General features: G+C 43.4%; 1 protein-coding gene across 1 annotated transcript; it reads left to right on the forward strand.

The window, feature by feature from the left end:
• Positions 1-23793, forward strand: LOC141076731 (uromodulin-like). Its single transcript, XM_073564010.1, has 5 exons — positions 1-70; positions 3427-3438; positions 19690-20391; positions 22553-22562; positions 23250-23793. The coding sequence occupies exons 1-5, from the start codon at positions 1-3 to the stop codon at positions 23791-23793; spliced, it is 1338 nt and encodes a 445-aa protein (XP_073420111.1).
• The last annotated feature ends 2786 nt before the right edge of the window (positions 23794-26579 follow it).

A 26579-nucleotide genomic window follows, 5' to 3' on the forward strand; every position in this document is an offset into this window, starting at 1 on the left:
ATGAGTACAATCAACTTCTTGCTGGGAGCCTTCGCCCTGGCCATCTGTTTCAATGCGTGTTTTTCACAGAGTAAGTACTTTATATATATTTTTAAAGGGAATCTTTTGCTAGGTTTTTGCTTCATCATCTCAGAGTGGCATCAAGTAGGTGCAGAGACCCTGATTCCAGTGATGTGTTACTTACTAGACTGATTGCTCGAATTTTTATAAATTCACAGTTTTATCTGCTGCAGATCTAGCAGTTTTCTGAAGGTTGAGCTGTGTATAACCCCGACCACACAACTGGCAGTTTCTGCCTATGTACTGTAAACAGAAAGCTGCCAATCAGTGGTGGTGACAGGGTTATGCACAGCTCATGGTGATACTTGACTACCTGACACCAGGTTTACTAGTCCTCTAATCTCCTGCTGATAAAAAAGTGATTTTATCAAAATTACACCATCAGCCGAGTAAGTGATGCACCACTGGAATCAGAATTATGCTTTCTCAAATTTAGTGGCAAAATCCTAGCTACAAATCTGGTCTCTTATACATTTATTGAAAATAAGTATTACTTACAATGGTGAGGTAAAAAAATGTGACTACTGTTTCCATAAATTATATATATAGAGGCTTGATGGTCTTTGATTCTAAAGTGACCAAAATTAGCCTTTTATTATTACCACCATATCTTTATTTTGTGTCCATTTATATTTATAAAAACTGTTCATCTATAATTCATTCATGGTGATCCAGTAATTTTAAATATTTTTTTCCAAGATTTGCTATATTTAACATTTTAAATATGCTTTACTTAAAATGAGCAAAATGAGCCATACTTACCCACTGTTCCAGCACTGCCTCTCTGACACTGCACTCAGTGATTGGACTGCAGGGATGATGCCAATACTACAGCACGCAACTGCAGCAGCCAAGTACTAAAATCAGCAGTGATGACAATGTCATTTTTTAGGGTTCGCTCACGTCTGCGTATAAATACGCCGATTGCAATGTGATAAAAAAATCGCAATGTAGTCACACCAATGTTATTCAATGAGGCAGTGTTCATCTGTGAGTATATCCTCAGCTGTAATTGGGATGAGGAAAACATTGCAGCATGCTGCAAGTGGTTGAGTAAAATGTCTGAGATTCGACAATGCAAGTCAATGGTTGCGAGAAAAAAAAAATCAGATGGCACACGGACCATTCATATGCTGTATGATTTTAACTCACAAATCTCAAAAAATATTAGCTAGATAGAATAGATGCATAGAATAGATAGATATCCTGAAGATAGATACGTAACATAACACCCCCCTATGTATTATACACTTGCACCCTATAGTGCCTTTCATGTGGCACTAAAGGGTGTTTAGCCTGGTTTAACCTATTAAATAAATTATTTTGAAATACAACGTGGGGTCCCTCTATTTTTGATAACCAGCAAAGATAAAGCAGACAGCTATGGGCTGATATTATAAGGCTGGGAAGGTCCTTGGTTAATGTGCTTTTCTCAGCCTAAAAATAGCAGCCCGCATCTGCCCCACAAGTAGAGCTACACATTAGATGCCAACTCTGGCACTTCGCCTCGGCTCTTACCAATTTCCCTGATGTGTTGGCAATTGGTATAATGGTAGTTAGGGATGATAACAGCTGTGAATCGTCCAAAAACCTCCATTACTAACTCAGTTAGTAAAAAGAAAAAGCACACACCAACAAATATTTTGATTTTAAAACTCACTAACCCGACTCTTTCACTGGTTCACCGATTTATGTGAAAAAAGAAAACCCATGGAGGTCCGACGTAACCAAGGGAATCTGAAGTAGTCCACAAATGGAAACCTAAGAAAAAAAATAAAAAAGAATAAAAACAAGAGACTGTCACTTGTTCACCAATTTATTATCGGATTCCTTGGACTACGTCGGACCTGTACGCGTTTTTAAAAAAAATTAATAAATTGGTGAACCAAAGAAAACCAGCGAATGTTTTTTTTTAAATAAAATATGTTTGTGTGTATTGTTTTTTTTTAGCTTTACTAACTGGGTTAGTAATGGGGGTGTCTGATAGATACTTCTCAATTACTAACACTAGGACTTGATGTCAACTGTGTTTTTGAAAAATTCACTGCTGACATCAACCCCAACTACCATTACCCCATTTGCCAATGCACTGTTAAAATCGTGAAGGGCTAAGGCTAAATGCGAGAGTTGGCATTCAATATGATGCTCCCTAGCTTGATCATTTCAGCCCACAGCGGTCTGCTTTACATTTGCTGGTTGTCAAATATCGGGGAGACCCCACATTTTTTAAATCATTTATTTAATACCAGGCTATTTCACAGGCTAAACAACCTTAAGTGTCACATGGAAGGCACTAAAGGGTGCAAGTTTATAAAATGTAGGGGTTTGTGACAGTATATATCTGCAGCATGTGTATCTATCTATTATATATTTAATATATTTATCATTATTTATCGACATCTTATATATGATTGCTTTGTTATTTATGACAACTAAATTTAATTAACATAGAGTATTAATATAGAAAGCAAAAGATTATGTTAATAATGTATGTCTTATTCATGACATATCGATGCTAGGCGAGAAAAAAACACACTCACATAACATGTGAAATGACACTCGTCAACTTTTCTGGCTGAGAATCTGAGCGATTTTATACACGCAGATGTGAGAGAATACTTAAATCGAGAATACACATAAAAAATCTTAGAAAATCTCTTAAATTCCCTGTGTAAGGCTAGTTTCACACTAGCGTTTAAGAGCGCAGCGACGGCCTGCGCACGGCTGCCGATAAGCCCCGCCCCCTGTCGCGCCTCCTTCGGTAGCTCCGCCCACCGGGGCATGACGCTGCATACGCCCTGCGTCCCCTATCTTTATCACTGGGGGCGCAGGCCGTGCTCAGTATGTGTTTGGCGGCGCATGCGTCCTTTTGACGGTGCGCTGACCTGCATCAAACGCAACCTGCTGCAGTTTGGTTGCGTCGGCGCACCGTCAAAAAGGCGCATGCGCCGCCAAACGCATACTGCGCACGGCCTGCGCCCCCAGTGATAAAGATAGGGGGCGCAAGCAGCGTCATGCGCCGGTGGGCGGAGCTAGCGGCGGAGGCGCGGCAGGGGGCGGGGCTTAGCAGCGGCCGTGCGCAGGCCGTCGCTGCGCTCATAAACGCTAGTGTGAAACTAGCCTAACTGCCTTCCGTTTTCCCTCTGTGAATATACAATTTTGGCTGGGCACATTTTTGGTGTTGGATGAATACTCACATCAGAGAACCTAATGTTCTATAACATTCTATATTTACTTTTATACTTTTACTAAAACCTCTGAACTATTACAGCACTATTCAGGGACTATTCAGCAATTTATTTTACATGCTGTGCAAATGTGGATACTTTATTTTATTAATATTTTTTCTTTTGCTTTGTTTTTCAGACTTGACATCAAGTAAGTATTCAGCAAACTGTTCTCTGTGGACTAATGTTACATTCTCATAGAAGCACTTTTAATTATAACTTAATCTGGGAAGATTTACTAAGCTAAATGTGCCTATTTGTTCTATAAAAAAATTGTCATGCATGCCTTGCACTACATTCTTTATATGATACAGACTCTTTTTCCACCTTGCTCGGCAAGGGGTCATGGCCTAGTGGAGACATAGATTGGGGGAAGAGTGTGTGAGCATATATGGGACAATGACTGCCAAGTTTGCTCCAAAATTTTGGTTGTCCGCAAATTTTGCTGACCTGTGATGGCCGTTCTGGATAGAATCATAGAATCATAGAATCGTAGAGTTGGAAGGGACCTCCTGGGCCATCTGGTCCAACCCCCTGCTCAAAGCAGGATTCGCTAAATCATCCCAGTCAGATGTCTGTCCAGCCTCTGTTTGAAGACTTCCATTGAAGGAGAACTCACAACTTCTCGTGGCAGCCTGTTCCACTCATTGATCACTCTAACTGTCAAAAAGTTTTTTCTAATATCTAATCTGTGTCTCCTCCCATTCAGTTTCATCCCATTGCTTCTAGTCTTTCCTTGTGCAAATGAGAATAAAGTTGATCCTTCTACAATGTGACAGCCCTTTAGATATTTGTAGACAGCTATTAAGTCTCCTCTCAGTCTTCTCTTTTGCAAACTAAACATTCCCAAATCCTGCAACCTTTCCTCATAAGACAGGGTTTGCAGACCGGTCACCATTCTGGTCGCTCTTTTCTGAACTTGCTCCAGTTTGTTGATGTCTTTTTTAAAATGTGGTGCCCAAAACTGGACACAATATTCCAGATGAGGTCTGACCAAAGAGGAGTAGAGGGAAATAATGACTTCACGTGATCTAGACTGTATGCTTCTGTTAATACATCCTAGAATTGCATTTGCCTTTTTTGCTGCTGCATCACACTGTTGACTCATATTCTGTCTGTGATCTATTAGTATACCCAAGTCTTTTTCACATGTGCTGTCACTTAGCCCTATTCCTCCCATTCTATATATGCTTTTTTCATTTTTATTGCCCAGATGTAGTACTTTGCATTTCTCCCTGTTAAAAACCATTCTGTTAGTTGCTGCCCACTTCTCCAGTTTATTTAAATCTTTTTGAATCCTCTCTCTCTCTTCTCTAGTATTAGCTATCCCTCCTAGCTTTGTGTCATCAGCAAATTTAATCAGTTTACCCTCAATTCCTTCATCTAAATCGTTGATAAAGATGTTGAACAATACAGGGCCCAGGACAGAGCCCTGTGGTACCCCACTTGAGACATTCTTCCAACTGGATGTGCAGCCATTTACGACCACTCTTTGGGTCCGATCACTAAGCCAGTTATGAATCCACCTAACAGTTGCCTTGTCCATTCCATACTTAGTCATTTTTTCAATAAGGATTGTATGAGAGACTTTGTCAAATGCTTTGCTGAAGTCAAGATATACTATATCCACAGCATTTCCTTGATCCACCCAATCAGTGATACCGTCATAGAAGGAAATTAAGTTAGTCTGACATGACTTATTAGTTACAAACCAATGCTGACTCTGTTTGATCACTTCATTCTTATCCAGGTATTGACATACATGTTGTTTAATAATTTGTTCAAAGATCTTTCCTGGTATAGAAGTCAGACTCACCGGCCTATAGTTGCCTGGGTCCACCTTCTTCCCCTTTTTGAAGATTGGAACAACATTTGCTCTTCTCCAGTCTTCTGGCACTTCTCCTGTTCTCCAAGAATTTTCAAAGATTATGGAGAGGGGTTCAAAAATTTCTTCTGCTATCTCCTTCAGTACTCTGGGGTGTAATTCATCTGGACCTGGAGACTTGAATTCATTTAAGTTAGCTAAGTGTTTCCTCACTATCTTTCTGTTTATAGATATCCTGGATTCTTCTATTCCCTTAATAGGACAGTGAATAACAGTTGGTGTTACATTTCCTTTCTGAGAGAAAACAGATGCAAAATAGGAATTTAAAAGTTCAGCCTTCTCAACATCCTGTCTTACCATTTCATCATTTTCATCCTGTAAAAATCCTATAGCATCTTTGACTTTTCTTTTACTTTTGACATATCCCCAAAATCCTTTATTATTGCTTTTGACATCTCTTGCAAGCCTCAATTCAGTTTCAGCTTTAGATAATATGATTTGTGCCCTGCAGGTTCTGCAGACAGCATTATATTCTTCTTTAGATATGCCTCCCTCTTTCCATTTTATAAACATTTTTTTCTTCCTTTTTAGCATGTGCTTAAGTTCTGTGTTCACCCATCCTGGTTTCCTTAAATGCTTCCTATTCTTCCCTCTTTTCGGAATTGTTAACAACTGTGCTTTGAGAATTTCATTTTTCAAGATTTCCCATCCTTCCTGGACATTTTTGTCTTTAAGGATATCCAGCCATTGGATCCCTCCAATTATCTTTCTGAATCCCTTAAAATCTGCCTTTCTGAAATCTAACCTTGACGTCTGAGTTTTCACAGGTCTTCCGCCTCTAGTTATCCAAAATTCTAAAATAGCATGGTCGCTACCTCCTAGGGTTCCAGCCACTTTTACCTCCTCAACCATTTCCTCCCTGTTTATAAGGATTAGATCCAAGGTAGCAGTTCCCCTTGTTTTCTCCTTTACCTTTTGGAAGATAAAGTTGTCAGCAAGAGAGGATAAGAATTTCCTTGACCTGTTAGTTTTGCCTGAGAGAGATTCCCGACAAATGTCTGGATAGTTGAAATCTCCCATTACAACTATGTCATATTTTTTGGAGAACTTGGCCATTTGATGCATAAAGAGTTCATCCATATCTTCAGCTTGCACAGGCGGCCTGTAGTAAATGCCTACAATGGTGTCCTTTCCATTGTTCTGTCCTTGTATTCTTACCCAAACAGTTTCCAAAGAACTCCCAGTCTCTAAAGCTTCAATCTCTGTGCAGATATACGCGTTTCTAACATACAATGCGACACCCCCTCCTCGTTTATCAAGTCTGTTTCTTGCAAATAAGTTGTATCCTTCTAGTCTTGTATTCCAATCATGTGTATTGTCCCACCAAGTTTCAGTGATTCCAATGACATCATATTTCTTTTCCTGTGTTAGTAGTTCCAATTCTCCTTGTTTGTTGCCCATGCTTTGTGCATTAGTATAGAAACATTTTAGTTTGTGATTGGTTTCTCTTTCTCCAATATTTTTATTAATTAGATTCTTTCGTCTTTGTTCTTCCTTTCCATTTCTAATAGCAGAGTTCTCAATAGCATTTGTCAGGTGTATGGCTTTTTCTGGTCTTTTGCTTCCCTTCCCATGTTGTTCTAGTTTAAAGCTCTCCTTACAAGTGTAGCAAGGCGACTTCCAAATACATGCTTTCCAGTCTTCGTAAGGTGCACCCCATCTCTAGCAAGTAGTCCATCGTATAAGTAGTTCACTCCGTGATCCAGAAATCCAAATCGTTGCTGACGGCACCATCGACGTAGCCAGTTGTTCACCTGCAGAATCTTATTCCACCTCCTTGTTCCATGGCCATCCACTGGGAGGATGGAAGAGAAGACCACCTGCGCTCCCAGTTCTTTCACTTTCTTGCCTAAGTCTTCAAAGTCTCTGCAGATGGTTTCCAGGTCGTTTCTTGCGGTGTCATTTGTCCCCACATGTAGTAGCAGGAATGGGTAGTCATCTGTAGGTCTGAAGAGTCCTGATATCCTGTCAGACACATCTTTAATTTTTGCACCTGGAAGACAGCACATTTCTCTTGAAGTTATATCCGGTCTGCAGATAGCGGCCTCTGTTCCCCTCAACAGGGAATCCCCCATGACCACCACTCTCCGTTTCTTCTTCACAACATTTTTCTTTCTCCATCCAGGAGGACTCTGAAGGCGTACAAGGTTGCTGTTTGTTGGCAAAGTCTTATCCTGATGTATTTCTTCATCGTTTTCCTGCATGAGAGCCTGGTACTGGTTTCTGAGCAGTATGGGTGCTGACTGCCTCCTGATCCTCCTGCTTCTCTGGGTCACATGTCTCCATTCCTCTGTTTCTTCAGGTGCACTTCGAATTTCTTCTCTTTCTGTAACATGAAGAGATAATTCTGCTCTGTCCAAGAACTCTTCACCTTCCTTAATGATCTTCAACGTAGCTAACCTCTCTTCGAGATTTTGCAACTTTTCCTCCAACAGGGACACAAGCTTACATTTGTGGCATGTGAAGTTTGGCTTTTCCACTGGTAAATCTGTGAACATGTAGCAAGAAATGCAGCTCACCAAATGGCTCCTGGCCTCTTCCATCTTGAGATTTCTTAAAAACGATGAAAGATGAGCCAAAATTCGCGCGCCGATAGGCGTGCGGTTTTTCCGATTTCCTCTTTTCAGCTGCAACGGCCAAAACCCAGTGATCGTTGAGCTCGCGGAGACTCTTCACTTATCCCAGAAGGCACTGGGAATATGCAAATGATCTCCTCAAGACTCTTCCCCTGGTTTTCCTATTTCCTCTTTTCAGCTGCAACGGCCAAAACCCAGTGATCGTTGAGCTCGCGGAGACTCTTCACTTATCCCAGAAGGCACTGGGAATATGCAAATGATCTCCTCAAGACTCTTCCCCTGGATGTTATATCACATTGTTTTCTAGTCTTCCAGATATGTTGTGCCCAATTTTACTGTGGACCAGTTTGGCTCTACCCAATGGCTCCCTGTATCAGCAAAGTTAGGGGTTGGACAAAACCACACCTGTCAGACATTTACTGAATAACTAGGGATGAGCGAGCATACTTGTGAGGATTCGGTACTCGGCGAGTAATGCGGTACTCGTGGTACTCGAATCGTATTTCACTAATCGCCTCGCAATATTTGCAACAGCCCGTCGAGTCCCCGCACAGTCCAGCACAGCCCAGCACAGTCCCCGCACAGTCCCCGCACAGTCCCGCACAGCCCAGCACAGTCCACACTCAATCCCCGCACAGTCCCACACAGCCCAGCACACTCCCGCACAGTACCTGCAAAGCCCTGCACAGCACAGCACAGTCTTCGCACAGTCCTGCACAGCCCGGTACAGTCCCCACACAGGCCAGCACAGTCTCGCACAGCCCGGCACAGTCCCCGGACAGGCCAGCACAGTTCCGCATAGCCTGGCATAGTCTTTGCGCAGTCCCCGCCCATTAATCGCATTTCCCATAGACTTACATTGGACTCGTTACGAGTACCCGAGTGTTAGGAGGTACTCGTAACGAGTACAGCGAGTCTGAATACTACACTACTCGCTCATTCCTATGTATAACATATGCTAAGTCCATAATCAGAGTACCTCTTTAATAAATGGTATAGTAGTTCTCTTTTTCAATTAGAAAATTAAATTATTTTACTAGATCTCATTCGAAAATAGGTTCCCTTTTAGATGATCTCATTCACATGTATAAATGCATGTGTGACCAATACAAAGAATAGGCGCATGTGCTATTATTTCAAGAACTTAAAAAGGACCAGTGATTAGGGCCAGATTTTTAGTAAAAAGTAGCTTCGACACACAAACAACACCAGCCTATGTACAATATGAACCCTCCTCCCTCTTGCAATAAAGAAAGGTAGAAGCGAACAATGCAAGGTTCAGTAAATATTGCTTTACCTTGGCATGTCCTTCAGCACTCCCTTAAAGGGAATCTGTCAGTAGATTTTTGCTATCTAATCTTGGAGCAGCATAATATAGCGCAAGACCGCCTGATTCCAGGTATGTGTTACTTATTAGGTTACATGCAAGTGTTTTAATACAATCAGTGTTTTATCAGCAGCAGATTATCCCTAGAGGACAAGGTGTTCAGTGCAGACAAGTCCAGCTAATCTGTGTAATCTGCCCCCACCACTGATGCACAGTATACACAGTAAGCTGCCAGTCAATGGTGTGGGCAGGGTTATACACAGAGCAGCTTTTGAGTAGCGCCACATCTACAACAGAGAAAAAAGGGTTCTAGTGAAACTACACCAAACAGTCCAGTAAGTGTTACTTCACGGGAATCAGGCTCTCAGCAACTACAAAAAAACCCAATCCTTAGCCTCCTATATATTAAGACATAGTTTGGGGAAAGCATTTATGCAGGGGGCATTTATGCACACTTTATCGAAGTACAGTTTATCAAAGTACTGGCAGTTATAACATGGCAGTTAGACAGGGCACGAGACAGGTAAGACATTTATATACATCTACTCCCTGTACATTTGGAATACAACAAATATATACCATATGCATTTGTGTAATTTATATCCTGGCCACTGCATTCACACACATCCACCGCCCTGGCATTAACTCTCTACACTCCATCCATATCGGCCCCTCGCTTCTTTCCTCTCCTATGTATAGCACTCACGCTCTTTTCACATTGTTAAATTGCACAGATCCAGTCAGTCCTCCCATTCAACATAAGAGACCCTCTCACAAATCACTTAACCATCTGCTCACTCTTTCTATCCTCCTTCTCCTAGTCGCAGGAGACATTGCTCCCAACCCTGGTCCCCCATGTTATAGAAAGTCAAACCCCCCAACTGCTACACTCAGAAACCCCTCTAATCTTATTAATATTCCCTGCATGCCATCTGTCTCTCTTAATTGTGCACTTTGGAATTCTCGCTTAGTGTGTAACAAACTCTCCTTCATTCATGACTTTTTCCTTTCTAATTCTCTTAACCTCATGGCTCTTACTGAAACCTGGATCCAGCAGTCAGACACTACCGCTCCTGCTGCTCTTTCATATGGTGGACTAAACTTCTCTCATGCCCCAAGATCAGACAATAGAGCAGGTGGAGGCGTTGGTCTGCTTCTATCACCAAAATGTAACTTTCAGGTTATCCCTGAACTACCTTCACTAGTCTTCCCTTCTTTTGAGGTCCATGCCGTCAGACTTTACACCCCCTTCTCCATGCGAGTGGCGGTGGTGTATCGTCCTCCCGGCCCCTCCCATCAGTTCCTGGATCATTTTGCCACTTGGCTTCCACATTTTCTCTCCTGTGACAACCCTACCCTCATCATGGGAGATTTCATCATCCCCATTGCGCTTCCCCTCTCCCCATCTGCTACTCACCTTTTATCTCTAATCTCCTCGTTTGGCCTTTTGCAGCTTACTAATTCTCCAACGCATGAAGACGGAAACTCCCTCGACTTGGTCTTCTCTTGGCTTTGTGCAGTGGATAATTTCGCAAACTCCCCTCTCCCGCTCTCTGACCACAATCTTCTTTCATTCTCTATCAAGAACTGCCAGGCTGCTCAGGTCACCCCCACTGTCCATACTTATAGAAACATACAGGCCATTAACACCCAGAAACTTATGAAGAACTTGCAGTCTTCATTGGCCCCTATCTCCTCCCTCTCATGTCCTGATTCTGCACTGAAGCATTACAATGAAACACTTCAAAGTGCCCTGGATGAATTTGCACCCGCTATAAATAGAACACCACAACACAGATGGCGACAACCCTGGCACACCCTGCAAACACGTTTCCTGCAGCGGTGCTCCAGGTGCGCCGAACGTCTGTGGAGAAGATCCAATCTACACGAAGATTTCATCCATTATAAGTTTATGCTTCGAACATACAACACTGCCCTTCACCTCTCCAAACAAACCTATTTCAACACCCTCATCACCTCACTGTCCAATAACCCGAAACGTCTCTTTGACACTTTTCATTCTCTACTCAACCCGAGTACAGGCCCCAACCACGGAGCTCCGAGCTGACGATCTGGCCAATTACTTCAAAGAAAAAATTGACCAGATCCGACAGGAAATTATCTCCCAATAACCTCATACCATGCACTGTCCTCCCTCCCCCACTGCATCTAACTCACTCTCTGATTTTGAACCAGTCACAGAAGAAGAAGTAAGCAGGCTCCTTGCATCTTCTCGCCCAACCACTTGCATCAGTGACCCATTTCCGTCACATCTCCTCCAGTCCCTTTCCCCTGCTGTCACCACTCACCTAACTAAAATATTTAACCTCTCTCTCTCTTCTGGTATCTTTCCCTCCTCATTTAAGCATGCCATCATACATCCACTACTTAAAAAACCATCCCTCGACCAAAACTGTGCCGCTAACTATAGACCTGTCTCTAATCTTCCCTTCATCTCTAAACTCCTGGAACACCTGGTCCACTCCCGTCTTATCCGCTATCTCTCTGATAACTCTCTTCTCGACCCTCTCCAATCCGGCTTTCGCTCCTTACACTCTACTGAAACTGCCCTCACTAAAGTCTCTAATGATCTACTAACAGCTAAATCTAATGGTCATTACTCCATGCTAATTCTCTTGGATCTCTCTGCAGCATTCGACACTGGATCATCAGCTCCTCCTCACTAAGCTACGATCCATTGGCCTCAAGGACACCGTTCTCTCCTGGTTCTCCTCCTATCTCTCTGACCGCTCCTTTACTGTATCTTTTGCCGGTACCTCCTTCTCTCACCTTCCCCTTACTGTTGGGGTTCCTCAAAGATCAGTCCTAAGCCCCCTCCTGTTCTCCTTGTACACTGCCCCTATTGGTCAAACAATCAGTAGATTTGGTTTCCAGTTCCATCTCTACGCTGATGACACCCAATTATACGCTTCTTCTCCTGACATCACGCCAGCCTTTCTAGAAAACACCGGCGATTGTCTAAATGCTGTGTCTAACATCATGTCCTCACTATATCTGAAACTGAACCTGTCAAAGACTGAACTCCTTGTGTTTCCTCCCTCTACTAATGTACCTATACCCGAAATTGCCATTTCTGTGTGTGGTTCCACTATTACTCCCCAGCAACATGCCCGCTGTCTTGGGGTCATACTTGATTCCGAGCTTTCCTTTGCCCCCCACATTTGATCACTGGCTCGCTCTTGTCATCTGCACCTCAAATCATTTCTAGAATTCGACCTTTTCTTACTTTTGAGTCTGCAAAAACTCCTACTGCTTCTCTTATTCATTCTCATCTCCACTATTGTAACTCTCTTCTAATTGGTCTCCCTCTTACCAAACTCTCCCTCTCCAATCTGTCTTGAATGCTGCAGCCAGGATCAGATTCCTCACCAATCGTTACACCGATGCCTCTACCTTGTGCCAGTCACTACACTGGCTACCCATCCACTCCAGAATTCAGTATAAACTTATTACCCTCACCCACAAAGCCCTCCATGGCTCATCACCACCCTACATCTCCTCCCTTGTTTCAGTATACCACCCTACCCGCGCCCTCCGTTCTGCTGATGACCTGAGGTTAGCATCCTCAATAATCAGAACCTCCCACTCCCGTCTCCAAGACTTTACACGTGCTGCGCCAATTCTTTGGAATGCACTTCCCAGGTCAATATGATTAGTCCCCAATCCCCACAATTTTAAGCGTGCCATGAAAACGCATTTATTCAGACTGGCCTATCGCCTCAACATATTAACCTAATCTATCCCTGTGTGGCACAGCCAAAAATTTTACCATAACCAGGTTCCCCGCATCATGTTCCCACATGCTTTATGCATCCATTAGCCCTCTGTGTCTGTACTGATACACACTTAACATTATGGCTGGTCCATACAATCAGGGCAACTGTTACCACCCACCTTTCGTGTCTCCCTTTTTTTTCCTTATAGATTGTAAGCTTATGAGCAGGGCCCTCATTCCTCTTGGTATTTGTTATAATCTTAGTGATTATTGTTATGCTGTAATGTCTATTGTCAGTACAAATCACCTCCGAAATGTAAAGTGCTGCGGAATATGTTGGCGCTATAGAAATAAAATTTATTATTATTATTTCATATTGCTGCTCTCAAAAAGAAATAGAAAAATTAGATTCCCTTTGTAGGTAGGGGAGGGTAACCGACAGGGGGGTGGTCCGTTACTTGCTGCTGACAGACTCGAGACAGAGACAGGATCGCATCCAAAAGGTCCTCTTTTATTGATCGTAACTCTTCATGACCCACCGCACACTCAGCAACTGCGCGACACAACTCCGCAGCCACACACAGCAGCTGCTTGTCTCAACTCACATGCCCGGGTACCTTCACATCCTTCTGTTAATTAATTCACGTCCCTTGCGGCTCTTACACTGTGGCTGCCCGTAGTCCACCACCACAGTATTTCACCAGTCCGAGTCCGTTTGTCTTCTGGTACCCCCAGGCTATCTCTGTCAGCAGCTTTTCCTGTCAGGGCCACGCCCCCGTAACGTATCTCAGCTGTCAGTCCTCTCCGGAACCTTTCCTCACTCCTTTATCCTCAGCGTAGTTCCTGTCTCCTGTGCTCCCATCGCTGACTGAACTTTCCAGAACCTTCTCTCCCTCTTTTATAACCGTCCCGTTCTGGTAACCCCGCCCACCATGACTCAATGGTTTCTTAGCCAATGGCTGTTGTTCTGTCCTATCCTCACAACTCTCCATTGCCCTCTAATGGTCAAAATCCAATATTACAGCCCTCCTTCCTATCTCCAGCTGTTTCCCCTCTTTTACTACAACAGTCAACCTTCTATACACTACACCTCTGCCCTTCTTCTACAGACAGGTCCCTATGTCAGTTCACCTTCCCTACACTTCACCTTCCTTTATCCATTGTCGTCCTCGACAATCTTGTCTCCTTCATTTGACGTTCTGAAGCTTTATCCACTTTCTCTTGTTGCCACATGACAATTCCTTCAGGTTGGGTCAGGTACTACTCTACGAAAGCCTACCTCCCACTTTTCTCCCCTTCTGTACATTCTTATATCCTTCTGGGGTGTACCTGGTACCGAGGACCTGACTTAGAGACCCATGTCTGGTTCACTTCCTTCACTCTCTCTGTTCCATCAATTTTTAAATAGTCATGGTCGGCTTCCCCGTCACACCTCGTACCCGGGACCTGTTGGACGTCTCCATTTTTGCATACAGATAACATTTCCAACTTGACTTTACGTACCAAACACAGTTATCAACTATAATCTGTTTAATGCTACTACTTGTAAACTTTTTTTTTTAGCATTTTTTTTAGCAAAACATAACTTTTCTTCTTAAACACAATATAAACATTGGTGCTGCCCCTTCCTTTGAAGAGAGCACCAAGCAGCACTGTCCCGCCCGGGTCCACGGCAGGGGCCGAGCCTCTGCTTGCCGCGGATTCCCTGTCGCAGCTGTTAGCTGCGCAGGTGGCCTGCCCTTTGCCACCCCACATCGCTGCCGCTTGCCCCAGTATGGGGGCTGCGGCCCATCCGTCCAAGGACTCCGCCGGGGCCTGTGGTGCTTCTGTATCATCAGAGCACCAGAGCGCTCGAAGACTTCGTCTACGCTTCAGCAACTGGGCCCAGTGACTGCTGCGCCAAAAGACCACCATCCTGAATGGCGCGGGACATCTGGACGGCTAAGTTGACTGTATAATTAAGGACCCGTAGTCGGCCATACCGCGGTCCTATAGTGACCGGCTATTGCCAGACGTAGTCGTGTTCTACCCCGTTTGTGTTTGCTTGTATAGAGCCCCTGCGAGGGCAACCCTTTGTACCCCTTTTGTTGATCAGGCCGGGACTGAGGGAAGTTACCTCTAGTCCTATAAAAGTTATTATAAAATGCACCAAACCGTCTCGCGACTCGTCACTGTATCCTGCGTACCTGCAAGTACCACAGTGGCATCCCAGAGCGAGAGTGAGTGTTTTTAGTACAAAGGAGATGGAGGCTCACCTGACCAGGAGGACGGTGCCGAGCAGCACGAGGAGACCCAGCGAGACCCGCAGCCTGTACGGCGAGACCCTCGGCCGCCAGTGCCCCACTCCATACCGCGGCTGTGGCCTGTACAGCGAGACATGTGGCCGCCAATGCCCCGCTCCATACCACGGCTGTGGCATGTACAGTGAGACCCGCGGCCGACAATGCCTCGCTACATACAGCGGCTGCGGCCTGCACACCCAGACCCGCGGCTGCCTCTGCCTCACCACCCGATGAGGCAACCCCGGCGGAAGGGAACTGGCCCGGGGCCTGTATCGTGCCCCCAGCACCAGGGTGTGGGAACGCCCGAAGTCAGTGACAACTCTTGTTTGGCTGGACCCGGTGGCTGCTGCGCCGTTTAGACATCTCCTGGACTACAACTCTGCAGGATGTCAGAAATCGATAAGTGACATTTCGCTTGCGTTTATAGTTAGACTAAGGACCCGTAGCCGGCCATAGCATGGCCATATAGTTACCATCTCTCGCCGTACTGTTTAGCATTGTGTTGCTTGTGTATTTGTGTCTGGATTCCCTGCGTGGAAAACCGTTGTTAGCTTTCCTCTTTACCTATATATAAAAATCAAGTTTAACCCTTGCTCTGTCTCTGGCTTGTCACTGTATCTTGCGTACCTGCGAGTACCACATATGTATGCTTGGTATTTTCAGTTACCCCTTGTTTGTGTTGCCTTGTTCGTCGGGTTGGTGTACTGCAGTGCACAGCTGATCCCCTCTTCCCTGGGTGGGGGATGGGAACAGACAGAGGGCTGATTAAGGAAATAAGGCAAGGGTGGAGGCCCCGCCATCTTCACCTTCAGAAGTATCCCAGGGAATAGAGCGAACTAAGATGCCCCCTCCTGTTAGGGACAGGGAAGGAGCCCATGGTCCCGGGTCAACTGACAGATGAGTCATGACAACAACTCAGAAACAGTGCATATGACACATAAGCACAGCACACGTCATACTTGTCACACTTGCAGTGCACACAGCACACAAGCGCAGTGCACACGTTATACATGGAACACAAGCTTAGTGCACCCCTCACACAAACCATAAGACATATCATTTGTGACGCAAAAGCATATCACATACTGTACACACACAATGCACATGTCATTTAATTCACACAAGCACAATGCACTTGTCATACATGTCACACAAGCAGTACACACATCATTTATGGCCCACAAATACAGCACACACGTAATACATGGAACACATGCACAGAGCACACATCATGCACGGCACAAAAGCATAGCTCATGCATCACAGAAGGACAGTGAACACTTCATACACATCACACAAGAACAGGGCACACTTCTCACACAGCAGAAGCACAGCATAGAAGTCATACAAAAGTCACAAAAGTTCAATGTGTACACATGTCAAAAAAGAATCAGAGTGCACATGTCACTCATGCTTAATACATACTTTATACACGTCACAAAAATACTGTGCACATGTCATTGATATCAAATAGGTTATATGCACACATGTCTGACACAAAACAATCAGAGAGAACATAGCGACAAGTCACAAAAGCTTTATCCACACATGGTAGAAATGAAAGAATCAGAGTGCATTCGGCACACAAGCACAGCGCTCAAAGCACAGACGCACAGCATACACGTTATACATGTCATACAAGCGTACATGGCATGCTGGCACGCAAGCACAGTCATACCTTGCACACAAGCACAAGGCACATGTTGTAAACAGCAGACGAGCATACGTCACACAATCACAGTGTACACTTTATACATGGCAAACAAATACAGGGCAGATGGCAACCAAGCACACGGAACACATCACACAAGCACAGTACAGACGTGATATAAGGCACACAAGCACAGGGAACACAGCAGACAAGCAAAGCACATATGGCACACAAACATAGCGCACACAACATACATGTCCCACAAGCACAACACAGAAGGCACACAAGCCCAGCACACATCATACATGGCACACAAGCTCAGCGCATCACACAAAGTATAAGACACATAATTCATGACACAAAGCACAGAGCATAATGCACACATGCATAATTTTCATGTCATACAACCTCACACAAGCATGGTGCACCTATCATACACAACACAGAAGCAGAGCACACATGTCATACACAGCACACAAACACAAGACACATCATACAAGACACACAAGCACAAGACACATGCCATTAATAGCAGACAGACACAGGACGTGTATTGCATACATCACACATCACACAAACAGAGCGCAAACCATTATCTATGACACAAAAGTATAGGGCACACGTCATACATGATACACAAACACAGAATACATGTCATACATGTCGCATAATTACCTAAAGTTAATCTATGTTGATATCATTCAGTATCATTAATAAATATATAAGTATATGAAATCTGGAAAATATGCAGCACTGTCACTTTTTTCCTCAACCGCTGTAGTGTTTTGCTTTAGTCAGGATGACATGTCATTTATTATGTCACTTGATCTCAGCAGACTGTGGTGACTTTTTTGCCAAAAAAGTGTGGTACTACCAGGTACGGAGGATGCAGCGTCGAGTCACGAGACAACTACGGTGCTTTTTAAAGATTCGTTTATGGGACTTGAGGGGACTTCCCTCAGTCACGGCCTGATCACCAAAACAGGGGTAACACAGGTTGCCCACGCAGGGGCTCTAAACAAGCAAACATGGTAATGTAGAACACGACTACTCCCGGCAACGGCCGGTCACTATAGGGCCGTGGTGTGGCCGACTACGGGTCCTTAAGTCTAAAGTCTACTTAGCTGTCCCGACATCCCTCGCCGTTCTGCTGACCTTTCGACGGAAGAGTTGCTGGGCCCAGTTGTTGAGGCGTTGATGAAAGCTTTGCGCGTTCCGGCGCGTTGATGACACGGGGGCCCCGCGGGCCTCAGCGGAGTCCTTGGCTGGATAGGCCGCAGTCCCCAGACTGGGGCAAGCGGCGGCGGTGAGGGGTGGCAAATGGCAGGCCACTTGCGCAACTAACGGCTGCGACGGGGAGTTCGCGACCAGCAGAGGACCGACCCCTGGTGTGGACCGGGGCGAGGCAGTGTCCGTCAACAGCACTGTACCAGCTGCGGCCACTGGTGGGAGCGGGGCGGCTGCGGCGGGCTGGAGCGTGGAGGCAGCGGCCACGGGTGACCGCGGGTAGGCTGCAGCCGCTGGCTGAAGTGGGGAGGCGGCAGCGGCCACGGGCTGGAGCGTGGAGGCAGCGGCCGCGGGTGACCGCACATAGGCTGCAGCCTCTGGCTGAAGTGAGGAGGCGGCAGCGGCCACGGGCTGCAGCGTGGAGGCAGGTCTCGGCTGCTTGTCTTGGTGCCGTCCCCCTGAAGTCCTCGGTAAGCGTCTCGTCTCGCCCTGGTAATCTACACTTGCTGACAGTCGCTCCCACCATCTACAGCTGCCTCCGTGTCTGTCTGCTGACTCATTGTCCCGGGAATTCCCCTTCTGGGTTCCTATCTCTAAGTTGCTGTTGAGTCCTGAACTACTCCCCCCTGCCATCTTGTGGTTATTTCTAGGTACTGCATCCTCTTGTCAATCTTTCCCAGCTATTACCCTTCTGTCCCTGACAATCTCCATCCCTAGTGCACCAACCGCCGACCCGGACACTCGACGGGGACCCTCTCTCCCACAATAGCATGAAGACTCAATGCAGCAATTCCTCATCATTGTCACATGCTACCAATTTGGACACTTGAATTGCTTCTGAAACAAAACGCCGTAGTTTCATGAAATCATAGTAAAAGGCTCATATTAGTATCCATATTTGTACATATTTTATCTGTGTATACTTTTGTATTGTAGATTAGCAATTTAAATATTTTTAGTATTTTAGAAAAGTTAATAATATTTCTTGGCCATTAAAAGATGCCAAAGATTGAATTTATAAATGATTAAGATAGACATGCATGTTAGATAAATTTCAGATAAAACTAACAAATTGCAAATGATCATTCAACAATAAAATATGTCGGGGACAGCAGAATTCTGACATTGACTAAAATAAGAATCAAATCACTTGTATTGGCTTTACTCATGTCTGACCCTTAGTAATGATGAGAGAACGAGCTTGGATAACGTCTTATCCGAGTGCACTCGGGTGTTATCCAAGTATCTCAGAAGTGCTTGTATATTATGTTCGAGTCCCTGCGGCTGCATAATTCGCAGCTGTTAGACAGCCTCAACACATGCAGGTATTGCCTGTTTGTTTGAGAATTCCCACATGCGTTGAGGCTGTCTAACAGCCGCGAATCGTGCAGCCTCAGGGACTTAAACATAATATACGAGCACTTCCGAGATACTTGGATAACACCTGAGCATGCTCAGATAAGACGTTATCTGAGCATGTTTGCTCATCACTAATCCTTAGGTAATTAAGAGTCGTTAGTTTGGTAATGCTCCGTACACTGCTCTATTGAAATAAAGGTGAATGCTTAGCCTATGTATGTTTATGATGCATTTCTTTGAGATAGCTGCCAACTAAATATAAAAAATGACCCTAGTAATGCACCAACTTCACTATATATACATTTCACATTAATATTTCAAAACCAAGTCATTTAACTTGTGATCTTTTTCTTTTGCAGATGCAAAAACATGCAGTGATTGCAACTCAACCAATGCTGATTGCAATCCGAAACAAGGCTACGTAATGTGCTCTTGTAAAAGTGGTTTTATTGGAAACGGTCTAAACTGCACAAGGGTGGTGTTTTGTGACACTGCTTCATGTTGCTCTCCGGGATACACATGGGACTCTAGCAAAAAACTATGTGTGGATGTTGATGAATGCCAAAGTAGTTCATTGTACACATGCCTTACCCAAGCTGAATGTATAAATAAGAATGGCATCTATATATGCAATGCAGTCAAGAACCCAGTTTGTCCTTCAGCTCCCTGCAGTTTTGATCAGGATTGTGTAAGGAATGGCGCTGACCTGAGTTGTGTTGATCCTTGTACGAATTACCAACAGATTGATGGATCACAAAGACTTTACAACTTAAACTCTGTTGGAAGATTCCCCACTGACAGATACTTATTCGGGTGGTACCGCTACGCAAATGGCCTAAGTTTAAAAGAAGGATTTGTTGGCTCTCTAAAGTGTGGTTCTGTTCAGCCCTACACTTTGAGCAGCCATCCATCTGTTAGTGAAGGTGTGAAATCAGTCCCTCTTCTGACGAACGGACTAACCGCAAATTCAACTGGACCGTCTATAATGGTGAAAGCTTGCCCTGGAGGATATTATGTGTACAAGTTTGCCGGACTGATGACATTTGAGGTCTATTGCACAGGTGAGTTTATAGGCTTAGCCAGCACTTTATGCTTTCTAATTTTATATTTGTAACATTATTTATAGAAATTGTTAATGTTTTCCACTTTAGAATAACGCTACCCATTTGCTCACATTGGAGGCCTCTATGAGAGTAGCTATTCCCAAGGAAAATGTCAGTTGGCTTATTATCTTTTCAGGGACATCGGAAGGAAATGACATGATTAGTGATGAGCGAGTATACTCACTGCTCGGGTGTCCTCTGCGTATTTTGGCGTGCTCTGAGATTTCGTTTTTCTTAGTCTTATCTGCATGATTTGCGACTTGCAGACAGGCTGAAGACTTGTGGGAATTCCCTAACAAACAGGCATTCCACACATGTATTCAGCCTGTCTGCAAGTTGCAAATCATGCAGATGAAAACTAAATCTCCGAGCACGCCAAAATTCTCGGAGGACACCTAAGCAACGAGTATACTCGCTCATCACTAGACATGATATCTAAAAATATTTTTCCTCCAGAGTTTAGGACTATGGTTTACATTCCCCTTTATTGCTCATAGAGTGTGAAGCTGATAGGCAGGGCTCAACTATTAACTTCACATAATCTATGTTTCTCAATGTAAAGGAGTTTTATGCTCTCCCCAAAATATTCATCACATAGCTATCCCCTTGCATTGTCATTCCCAGGAAATATGGAGCAATACATGGTGCCATTGAGCTAGTTGTGTAATGCATGGCCATACTGTCTGCAATGCTCCAAATAAAGGGACATATTTTGTTGCTGCTTTCCCTTAACTGATGCAATTTATAAATTAGGGAGCCACTCTATTAACTTGGGCACTATATCCTAAAATCGATTCCACTAATATCCATTAACTCTTCTCTACTCCATGAGGTATATACCGCTAGGAGCTGGTCTACGAGGGAAATAGCCATCAGACTGATTTTGAGAGTCTCCGTTGTACCTGTGAGCTCAGCAGCAGGAGTTTTGCAGCATATTACATGAACCTTCAGCTTTATTGTTCAAGTTCACTAAGTTAGGCTAAAACAAAAAGTATAAAAAGTTTCATAAAATGTTAAAAATATACTGTATATCAAAAAAATCACCTTTTCCCCTTACCAGTTGCTTTATGATGTAAAAAAAAACAAACAATAAAAATAAAATGCTGAAATGGTATGGCCATGGCAGTAATGACCCACATATTATTTAATCTGTATGGTAGATGGTGTAAAAAACAATTCTAGGATTTTTGTATATTGTTTATCCACCTTCCAAAACATTGAACAGCAGGCAATTAGAAAACTTATTAAAAAAACTTCACTTACTGAAAAAAATGAAAATAGATTTGGCTCTTAGATTATTACAACACAAAAGCAAATAGTATAATTTTTGTGACAGTATTACCAGTGTAATTAGTGTTAGTCACAAAATAAAGCTATGACATCACTTATACTAAACAGTAAATGTGTAGAAATACACCCAAAAAATGCATAAAACATCTACATTTTTTACTGAAAATACATCACCAATAATACACCAAAAAATTCACATCTTAATGCAAAATTGCTGCTGTGCTTTTCTGGCGATTAAGGGCATTTGTCTGACTACTACATAAAAAAAAACAAAAACGCAACAGCCATGCTACATATATTGTTGGGTCCCTAATACTGGCGTATCACTCGGACGGGTGCAATATTTCATCGGATAGCACTCTCTCCAGTGTTATGCTATGGAGTGGTGTCGACAAGTCGAATCGGCATGAGAAAAAAATCTCTGCACACTGCAATTGGCAGCATATATTGCACTGCGTGCACCCATAATAGTCTGTGGGTGCGTGCAGAACATTGGACTGCACTCATATACGTCGACTCACACAATGGAGAAGATGGAAAAAATTAAGTTCTCCATCTTCTCCGCACCTGTGATCTGATTTTTGCATGCGAGAGAATCGGATTCACAGTAAAATGACACTTGGCTCACGCTCACAGCAAAGTTTGAGCAGAGAGAATCATTGGATGCTATATGCTAGTGTGAGTGAACCCTTAGAGTTAGTGTATACGACGAACATATATGTAATTTACATATGGATTTTTATTGATTTTATATTCAGAAATAAAAACCACCCCAAAAGCTTTTTCCAGATTATAAAAAATAGATCTACTTTCTTATTTGAGTAAACAGCACCCCCGATGTAAATGGGGCTGGGGTGTAATAATATATGTTTAATAGGGATCTGTCTGGGGTCCAAAAGAGCTGTTATAGCCAAATGATACAGTTCACCAAAAAGAGCCATTTTTTCCATCAATAATGAAGAATGTAACTTAGAATGTGTATCCGCCAGCATTGAACTCATTTGTTGGAAGCTGCACCAGGTGAACACCAAGTGGCACCATACTATGTAAGCCAACATCATAATAGCACAAAATCAATTTTAAAGGGACTCTGCCAGCACAGGATGCCTGTTCAAAGCAAGTCCCACCACTCGATGCTTCATGTGCTAATTATTTAAATACACTACTCGGTGCCAATCATTTCAGTACACCTTCACACATGCTTGTTTTCCCTCAATCTTATCCCCCCATCTTATTTGATTGACAGCTGTGGCCTCATAGAGCCAGAAAAGGGTGGAGATAGAAGGAACCCATGCAAGTGGGAAGGGGTATTTAAATCATTGACCCTGCTGTGACACATTGAGCAGTACTGGGTTTGAACAGTCATCCTGCGCTGAAAGAGCCCCTTTAACAGAATGTGGATGGCAAACATTATTTTTTATTGATTCTTACAATAAATGTTATTTAATAGTGGAACAATCCCTTTAATAGCATACTTTCCATAAACAATTCTTTGAATGTAATGACCATATTTTATTCTTTTGCAGATTTTGCTCCAACTACTACAACAACTACGACCACCACCACATCAACAACGACTACAACACCAACAACAACTACTACGACTACACCACCAACTACTACACCAACAACAACCACTACAACACCAACTACTACACCAACAACAACCACTACAACACCAACTACTACAGCACCAACTACTACACCAACAACATCCACTACAACACCAACTACTTCACCTACAACAACCAGTGCTTCCACAACTATACCTACTACAACACCAACAACACCGCCATCTACAACAACCACTGCTACCTCTACTACACCTACAACAACCACTGCTACCACTGCTACACCCACTACACCAACAACCCCCCCATCTACAACAACCTCTGCTACCACTACTGTACCTTCTACAACTCCAACAACAACCTCACCAACAACAACCACTACTACACCTACCCCAACAGTAAGTACTACGGATACAGCCACAACACCACCTACTACAACTACGACCAAAGGAACTACATCTCTAACAACTCACTCAAGTACACCAACAACACCATGTGAAAACACAACCTTTCCCCTACCTACGTTACCAACACCATATACTCCTATTGAAGAGAACATAACTGTCACCAATGTGCAAAGTAGGAGCGTATTAACTGTCCGCATTTTAAATCAACTAATAAACAACCAAGAAGCAAAAATTCTGGAAATAAATGAAACCACAACTGTTAATATTGATGTGAAGACAATTAGTCCTAGTAAAATCTACACTAAGACAACAAAATCTGTTTCCCCTACCTCAATATTAATTTTTATTGGTAGCGATGGCCCCCAAACTTCTAGGAACACTACTGACCCTGTAATCACTACAACTGAGAGCACATCTGCAAATACTGAAGCCTTTAATCCTGACTCATACTGTAGTATGCCAGCACAGACCAGCACTAGTACAGAGACATCCACAATAGCTGGAAACACGTGCTCCAAGGTCACATCAGCCTCCACCACCACCACGATTACTACCACTGAGGAAGTGATTGTAGTAGGCCCTAACGGATTTGCCAAAAGCTGTACATTCCATTAACTTTTCTAAATCTTTATTGCCACTGTTTTTGGCCTTTCTTAACAAGTGAAACAGTGAAATCTTCCATCTTAGTCTTTCTTTCTGAAACAACTGCAGTAAGGTTCACATTTATGAGAATGTATATCATTTAGAGAGATTATGGCAGTATGATCTATACAATAGCCATATATATATATATATATATATATATATATATAATGGGTAGTATTTTACCCATTTTAAATAAACATGGGCCGAGGTTACATTGGCTTTCTGATTAAAGAAAATTTGTCAGTATATTTCACTATGTAATCAGACAGCAGCATGAGGTAGACTCAGATACCCTGATTCCAGTGATGTGTCAATTAGTTTACTGGGTGCAGCTGTTGGGATAGATTCATAGTTTTTCGTGCTGCAGATCTAGCAGAACTGAGATGTTGAGCTGTGTTTAACCAAGTCCACACCACAGCTTTCTGTGTACATTGTATAGTAGAAAAAAAACACTGAGGAGAAAGTAGCGCAAATAGGGTGTTATTTGACATACAGTTAGAGTTATTAATCAGATTGTACTAACCTGATCTATGATTTAAAAGGGTTTTTAAATCATTGTACAGCTGCTGCGTATCCACTTGTTGTCAAACCCATTAGAATGAAGAAAATTTGTGGATACCTCCCATGTTGCTGTGTATGGAAGACGCCAATTCTCAGGAATTTACTCAAACAAGCGCTATTTATTCAATGCATTTCAAAGTGTCAAGCACTTCTTCATGTGGTCATTTCCTGATGAAGAAGTGCTTGAATAAAAAATCACATGTTTAAATAAATTCCTTAGAATTGATGAGGTATCCACACATTTTCCTTATCTACATTGTGTAGTGACAGAGATATGCTAATCACTGCTGAGGGCCTGGTTTGGCAAGGAGGCACTAGACAGTTTGTCCTCTAGTGATAACCTCCTGCTGATAAAATACTGATTGTATTAAAGCAGCAAAACACAGCCCAGTAAGTGACACATCACTGAAGTTAGACTCCATTCCATTACATCATTTTGCTTTCAGATTACATAGCAAACACCTGCTGACAGATTCCCTTTAACATAATTATCGAAGGCTACTTATGTGTCCAGCAATTAATTTTTCATTTTGTAAGCATTATTTGAAAAGAAAAGCTTACAAGTCTGTTGTAATTAATTATCTTATGACTGTAGTGTCAACTTTCTATCTGTATGGCTTTCCCATCTATGTTAATAATCCTATTGGGTGTAAATAAAGGTTTATTTCTTGCACAGTTTCACTTTGCATATTTTTTTTCCACCTCAAAAGACCAGGCACATAGATGGCTTCTATGGTGCTCCACACCTCCAAATTACAGTACGGTAGGGACACCATGAATCTACAGTGTAACAGTTGCTATATGTGCAGTATGGAACTATTTTCCCCTAGAAATTGGGGGCTAACATCCTGGAATTCCCCATGCGCCACCACGGAATCTCATGACCTAGGAATGTTTGACTCAGCCCCCTTTTCACTTACAAAAACCACAGACACATTCCGAGCCTTTTTGGAAAAATAGGCCACAGCCACCCTGTTTATTAACATATTTACATACAAAAATGAACATATCAATAAAACATTGACAAATAAGGAACGGGGTCTATGGAAGCTGTGCAACAGCTTTGTTGCGCCATCAGCCGTATCTTAGGCCCTCAACCACACCAAACCGGTTTGCGGACCCTCCTGCTTATGCCCTCAACCGCCCCACACCGGTTCGAGAACCCTTCTGAATGGCGTAACCAATTAAATTGTCCCACTGAGACCTCAGGACAGTATGGATCTCTTTTATTCAAATTATACTCTGACCACCAAATAAAGCAAAAGAGTGGAGGGGTAGGTAACTGCCCCACCAAAACGGGCCCCTACTCCCCCCTCTGCTACCATCACCTGGCTCTCCATAGACCCGTTCCTGCCACGACAGACATGCATGACACCTTATGCATGAATGTCCCTCCACACCTTAACAGCCTTCTCTAAACCCTCTCTCAAACCTAGTGTACAGATATCTATATTGATAGATGTCAAATGTACCCCATCCTGATGTAAATGCTCCCTGGATGGCACTTACAGATCCCGATGCTTCTCTAAACCCTCTCTCAAACCTAGTGTACAGGTATCTATATCAATAGATGTCAAATGTACCCCATCCCGACGTAAATGCTCCCGGGACGGCACTTCCAGATCCCGATCCCGCACTACTACCGCCCTGTTCCTAGCCAAAAGACCCAACA

Source organism: Dendrobates tinctorius, unplaced genomic scaffold (genome assembly GCF_039654945.1).
Source record: "Dendrobates tinctorius isolate UK_male_01 unplaced genomic scaffold, ASM3965494v1 ptg000422l, whole genome shotgun sequence".
Lineage (NCBI taxonomy): Eukaryota > Metazoa > Chordata > Amphibia > Anura > Dendrobatidae > Dendrobates > Dendrobates tinctorius.

Bases quoted from the DNA above. Each gene is read 5' to 3' on its own strand.
- LOC141076731 (XM_073564010.1), top strand. From the start codon at position 1: ATGAGTACAATCAACTTCTTGCTGGGAGCCTTCGCCCTGGCCATCTGT.